Source organism: Triticum aestivum, chromosome 6D (assembly GCF_018294505.1).
Source record: "Triticum aestivum cultivar Chinese Spring chromosome 6D, IWGSC CS RefSeq v2.1, whole genome shotgun sequence".
Lineage (NCBI taxonomy): Eukaryota > Viridiplantae > Streptophyta > Magnoliopsida > Poales > Poaceae > Triticum > Triticum aestivum.
The window spans coordinates 11,382,899-11,389,484 of record NC_057811.1 but is presented as its reverse complement, the minus strand read 5'-3'; the positions used below and the strand labels follow the sequence as shown (position 1 = coordinate 11,389,484).

General features: G+C 44.8%; 2 protein-coding genes across 2 annotated transcripts; both read left to right on the top strand.

Annotated features, from left to right (window-relative positions):
• The first annotated feature begins 521 nt into the window (after positions 1-521).
• On the top strand, positions 522-3,038 carry LOC123140743 (uncharacterized). The gene is made up of 2 exons (XM_044560026.1): positions 522-1,722; positions 2,780-3,038. The coding sequence occupies exons 1-2, from the start codon at positions 584-586 to the stop codon at positions 2,823-2,825; spliced, it is 1,185 nt and encodes a 394-aa protein (XP_044415961.1). The 5' UTR covers positions 522-583; the 3' UTR covers positions 2,826-3,038.
• A 2,305-nt stretch (positions 3,039-5,343) lies between these two features.
• Positions 5,344-6,323, top strand: LOC123140742 (RING-H2 finger protein ATL79). Its single transcript, XM_044560025.1, has one exon. It carries the CDS (start codon positions 5,632-5,634, stop codon positions 6,154-6,156), a length of 525 nt encoding a protein of 174 aa, XP_044415960.1. The 5' UTR covers positions 5,344-5,631; the 3' UTR covers positions 6,157-6,323.
• The last annotated feature ends 263 nt before the right edge of the window (positions 6,324-6,586 follow it).

Below are 6,586 nucleotides of genomic sequence, written 5' to 3'. Positions count from 1 at the left end.
GTACTAACTTTAGTGCAAAGTTGAGTCACTTATTTTGAGACGCAGAGAGTATATTTTTTTGTAAGTATGAACTTTTAAAAATTCAGAGTAAAATTTTGAGATTCTGAATGTTTATGGACATTTTTTAGACAACAAAAAACCATTAAAAATAGCGAAAACATACCAGAACCTTCTAAAATGTTTATACATAAAATCAGTAAAACTCGTACAAAACCTTTCGGTAGGTTCGCTCAGTAGCTGCTTTGTGCGAAGCGACGGCCATGCCCCTCCCTATCCGTAGTGGACCGGTGTGGGGATCACAAAGGCAAGCAACACACGCCACCACAATAAAACGGAAGATAAAAGCAGGTGGACCACAATTGCTGTACATTGCGACAGTTACCATTTTTGGCTTAATTGGCCAGGCTGGGTGGTCATTTATTTTTGGGGTAGGTGCCAAAAGCCATTTCTTCACTTGCCTGAAACGTAAGCAATTAAAGGATGAGTGTCGCAATTTCGTCGGCGACTTCACCCCACCCGTCCCCGGCATCGACCTACAATTCTTCTCCCCTAACCCCAGTTTGACCAGCGTTCCCCAACATCAATGGCGGCGATATCCAAGGTGCTCGAGGACGACGACCTCCTCAGTGAGATCCTCCTCCGCACCGTCTTCACCACCACCCTTCTCAACTCCGCCCTCGTATGCACACGTTGGCTCGCCCATGCCTCCGACCGCGCCTTCCTCCATCGATTTCGTGAGATCCACCCGCCCCGCCTTCTTGGCTTCTACATCAACAAAGGTCAGAACACCCCGCACTTCATCCCGATATTGCCTCAGCCCCGTGAACTCACTGCTGTCATCCGTCGCGCAACCTCTAGCTTGGGCACCTATCAGAGAGTACCGTCGGTACCAACCTACATCCTTGGTTGCCGGAATGGCAACGTCCTCATTAGGCAGCATGATAAAATTGGAACCACGTTTGCAGTGCACAACGTGGTGTGTCCTGAGAGAGGCATGGACATCCTCCCACCGTTTCCACGCCCCCAATCTCCGTACTTATTTGACGGTACTGCTTACTCTAGAATCATGTCCAAAGAAGAGGGTGATGCCTTGTCTTACTTGTATGTGTTGATGCACCAAACAACGGATGGAAAACATAGGGTATACATATATATCTTGAAACATGGCATATGGCGCATGAATCATAGCTTAATCATACAGCAGCCCCCTCGTCCATGGTCAGTACTTAAATCTGTGTTGTCCAACAATAAAATCTATGTGCCAGCTGGCTGGAGCAACATTATTGTCTTGGATTTGGCGGCCTCAAGTTTCTCCATAATTGAGCTCCCAGAAGGGATGGAGTATGGTGAGAGAAACACCATATTGTCACAGGTCGATGATGTTGCTGGTGTATATCTTATCCATGTCAAGAATTTTCAACTTCGCATCTGGCTCCATAATGGGTACACATGGTTGCTGATGGACACCATTTATTTGCGTGAGATGTGTGCTGATTTGAGTATGGCAGATGGCAATGCTTCTCTCCTGATAAACCAGGCAGGAGACAATGCCGAGTTTGTGTTCTTGGACATGGGTCGATGCACATTCCTCTTGGACATCAAGCGCAGAACAATGCATAAGGTGTATGAGAAGGAAGACGGTGATAAATTTTTCTGTGAAATCCATCCTCTTATGATGATTTGGCCTCCCGTATTTCCTGCACTCAAAAATGATCCTACAAGGTTTGTTTTTGGCCTTCATATAATCTATTGTCTTGTTGAGGTTATAATGTTTTTGAATTGTACACTCTATCAATCTATTTTCTATTCAGTTGCTTTGTCTTGTTGTGTGCTTTAAAGCTAAAATTTGTAGCTTAGATCAATACACCAGCATATCCGGTGTAGTTCAGAATGAATGACATAGCCAAACTAGTAGTCCTCTATTATTTTAGTTAATGGTTCATCAATAGTCATGGTGTAGTACATTCATGGAATGGTGGTAGATACATAATTGATTCCTCGAGCCATTTTAGGAAGACTAGGAAGCAACAATTGAGATGTTTTCTGTACCTGTAGCATGATTTATAAACACTAATGTTGGTTTTTTGTCTACGTGGTCATGACTGTTGTTGTTTTCTTGGGTTATATATCCGGGAAATTAGAGGGAGGGATTTGCAGTTGAAGAATGGAAGTTCATGTATTGCATCTTCTTCATTTCTCATATATTGATATCACATTATATGAATTCTTATCACCAGTAGGCTGAGCTTGAATGGTGAATCTCACTCATGTTACTCTGGATGTAGATACTTGCAGTTTTTTAGAATACTGTAGTTTTTATTTTTGCGACAAAGGATACGGTAGTGTCATGGAACAAAATTTACAAGTATGTCTATTTAAGCATGCCATTATTCACACACCTATCAGTTCTGGATAGCATAATTTACATCGGCACACTTGTGTTGTTGAATGTTTTTCAATTTAGATATACCACCATGATATTTTCGCCCTACATGTCAAGTGTATAATCCTGTCTAAAAACTACCCCTTGGTGACTTTTACCCTCATTGACTATTGCTTCTTTACTTTTCACGCTGTAGAAGGAAAAATACACCACGTTTGGGGTATGGAAACATCTAGTCATCATTGCTTGGTCAATTATATCATTCTGCATTTTGAGTGACACATAACATTCGAATGTTGTTGCACAATTACTTGCCTTGTCAATTTGTCTTGTTCCACTTGTGCTTAATCGTGTTCATCCCTGATCCTTTGTGTTTTCCTATTTTGTTTGGAACAGAAATGCCATGCTCAGGCTGAAGATCAAGGATATGGATGGACACTAGCTATCTCCACTACCAATAAACTGGAGCTCCATTGTAGATGAGTTGAGAATAAATGCACCCCAAAGTTTCTCCTTACTTGGGATGGGTGACATGTGACAACCTGGAAAGTTATGAGCACATGTTTTTAATATCTAGAGCTACCTACCTGGTTTCGATCTGTTCTGGAGTTTAAGACCTATTATTATGCTTGATTATCATGATATATCTTTTTCATGATTTTCTTCACCTTGTTATTATCTCTGATAGCCCTAGTCTTGTATCATGATTTATGCTTGTTGTCTACTCTGTTGTATCTGGAAAGAATGAATGGGGGGAAGACTGGAGAGAGAGAGAGAGAGAGAGAGAAGATGACAACATCAACTCTGTTGTTTCCCCCAAATCATATCCATGCTGCCACTTTAGGTAGGTGCTATGCAGATGGCTACAAACCTGATTGAGTCAACCTGCTCAATAATGGAGCTCATGAATCTACTGCAATTTGTTTTACATCACTCTCAACCTTCATTGGAACATACTCAGAATCCAAGCCGCAACTGTTATATACTCTCGGTGGCTAATCTGAAGCTCATAGCTTTCTTCTAGCAATATACATTGTGAAGCACCTGCAAATTTCTCAATATCTTCTTCTCCCATGAAACATGGCATTCCATACAATTAAGTCTAAAGATGATGCTGAATCAGCAGTTGTGTGCGCGGTTTTTGTTAGTTTTGTATGATTTTTGGGTCGGGTACCTTAATTAATTGGACCAACTCTCTTCTTCAGTATGCAATGCGGGAGCTCCCCGCCCTCTGACAACTGTGGATTTACCACTGTTCAACCTTATCCATTTTCCTTTAGAAAATTGGCCCTACCACACAAATACTATACAAGATCGACCCGTTGATTGAAATTTTCATCACACCACACAAAAAATTCACTTGGAAAGAAACTTTTAACCATTGCATTGCCAGCATTCTGATACTTTGATAAATGCCATTGCGGCCGTGGCTTGGATATTGAATTAACCATTATTTGCAGTGTAGTTTCCCGTAAGTACTTTTTCAAAGTGGCCTCTTTCGAATAGTAAGAGTTGACAGTAATATGTGGATTATTCACGTCAAGATAAGTGCAAGGCCAAAACAAGCAGAAGAAGCTATCCAGTTATGAGTGAAGGATGATGATCCGATTGCATGACACATCACCATCCTCACCCAATCCCAGATAGACTAGCACACTCTTTAAACCGGTGTTACATTACTAGTTAACAATATAAGAGTAAGTATACTAGTGGGCTATAAGCCTGCTTACATGGCACTTTTTGTTTATGTATAGAAGAGAGACAAGTAAAAAAGTGAAGGTGTGGCGAATATTCATTTTTTAGCTCGAGCTCATCTGCACCCTATGAATAATAAAATAAAAAAGTAAACAAATTCATAAAAGTCCGAAAAAATTGCATGGTAGATGATTCAGTCCGTGAGGTCTGTACCAAAATTGCATCCGAGTAGCTCTCAGCAAAAAAAAATCGATCCGAAGGGTACATGAACAATACACTTTTTTAAAGATCCCGAATTTGTCTTTTTTCTGAGAGCTCCTCAGATGTTGAAACAAGCTAAAATTTTGCATGAATCTCAGGCACTGAAACATCTACCAAGCAAAAAAAAATCAGAAATTTTTGACTTGGTTCATGGCGGGTGTAGATGAGCTCTATAGCCAAATTGCCACTCTCAGTGGCGAATATTCATTTTTGGGCTCGAGCTCATCTACACTATAGCAACAGATTTTTTTTAGAACCCCCTCTAATCCATATGAATTGTCACAGACTTAATAAGTCGGCGACAATTAATATGAATCAGCCGGAGTACTTATTTTGTTTTCATTTGGCCTATTGAAAAAATCACAAAAATAATAATATTTTACAAAAGTGTGAATATTTTTTAGATTTTTAATTTTCTTTCAAATGTAAACCTTTTTAAAAGGTTTAATATTTTTTTGGAAAATGCTGAATTTTTTGGAAGGTGAACATTTTTTGATATTTTTTTGTTTTTTAAAACACGAACATATTTGAAATTCCAAACATTTCTTGGAAACAAATCAAAAAATGTTTATTGTAAGTATGGACTTTTAAAAGCTCAGACGAAAGTTTTGAAATTCCGAATATTTTTGGATTTTTTAAGAAAATAAAAAAACCATTAAAAATAGCGAAAGCATGCCAGAACCTTCTAGAATGTTTATAATAAAATAAGTAAAACCCGTACACAACCTTTCGGTAGGTTCGCTCAGTGGCTGCTTTGTGCGAAGCGACGGCCATGCCCCTATCCGCGACGATTCGCTGATGTATGCTTTTTCTTGCGGGGGACAATGATGTATGTTTTTGACCAGCAAACACGTGATTTTGTTGCCGCGGTCACATCTCACATGTAAGTAAGATCATCGTCCTCTCGTTGCGTCGAGAGCGTGATACGGTGTGCTGGAAAACAGCAGCACAGCAGGTCCCGACGCTACGTACACCCCATGCTCATCGTGCCGGGACAAGCACTAGCCGGTCGAGGACGGAGGAGGATAGGGGCATGGCACGTCACGCTCCCGACCCCCGAATCCATCCATCCATCTCACCTGCACCACCACGGCAATCAATCAATCAATCAATCAGTCGACCTCCACTCCACCCCACTCCACCAGCTAGTCACTCACTCACTCGGCTGCACCAGCACCAGCACCAGCACCAGCTAGTGAACCGGGGCGAGCCTCGCTTTCACGGAGCACTGCCCGCCGCCGCGTGCTCCAGCCTGCCAGCCAGCCAGAGAAAGAACCGGAGGGAGGCAGGCCATGGCGACGCCGGAGCACGCGCACGCGGGCCGGGGCAACGCGACGGCCACCGCCATCGCGACCAACAGGTGGGGGCCCTACTCGGGCGCGGGCGACTTCGCGGGCAACATGGCCATCATCCTCGCGTCCCTGCTCGCCGCGCTCGCGCTCGCCCTCGCGCTCCACGCCGGCGTCAGGTGCCTGCTCCGCCGCCGCCGGCAACGGCAGCGGCAGGGGCGGGGCGTCGACGGCGCGGCTGAAGGAGACCCGGAGAAGCCGGCCGTGGCGGAGCCCGCGCCGCCGCCCCCGCTGCCGCCGCTGCTGGTGTACTCGGCGTCCGGGACGCGGCTGGCGGGCGCGGCCGCGCACGAGTGCGCCATCTGCCTGGCCGAGTTCGCGGAGGGCGACGCCGTGCGCGCCATGCCGGCGTGCGGCCACGGCTTCCACGCGCGCTGCATCGAGCGCTGGCTCGCCGTCCCCACCTCCGCCGCAGGGTCACGCCGCCCCTCCTGCCCCACCTGCCGCGCGCCGGCCGCGCCGCCCTGACGCGGGCACGCGCGCGCGCGAGACATTCCCTTGTTGTGTTGGCAAGCGCGCTCCGTTTGGCTCCCTTTGGATTGCTCCCTCTCGAGTTCTTCTCTTTTTTCTTTTTTCAGTTTGTTCCGCGTGTAAATATCCGTCGAGTTCGGGATTTGGATTTTCGAAACAGGCTCCATCTTTGTGTTAATTTAGTGCTCCATATACTCCCCAGGTCTTTCTTTTATCCACGGCCGTATTTGGCAGCTCGCTCCCACTCACACTCACTGACAAGGCCAAATTAAGAGCACCAAGAACTTGCACTAGCGCTATCTGATAATCTCGTTTGTTTGATTTGGTTTTATATTTATAAAATATACTACTCGTATATTCTTACCTTGTTGGTCTGCGAAGACGGGCCGGTAAGGGTAGGCCGCCATTCATTCTGCTTCAACCAAGT

What these genes read in the sequence shown, in the direction of transcription:
- LOC123140742 (XM_044560025.1), top strand. Translation starts at nt 5,632, where the DNA reads ATGGCGACGCCGGAGCACGCGCACGCGGGCCGGGGCAACGCGACGGCC.
- LOC123140743 (XM_044560026.1), top strand. Translation starts at nt 584, where the DNA reads ATGGCGGCGATATCCAAGGTGCTCGAGGACGACGACCTCCTCAGTGAG. An exon ending in CTCAAAAATGATCCTACAAG is followed by an intron (nt 1,723 to 2,779) that starts GTTTGTTTTTGG and finishes TGTTTGGAACAG; the next exon opens with AAATGCCATGCTCAGGCTGA.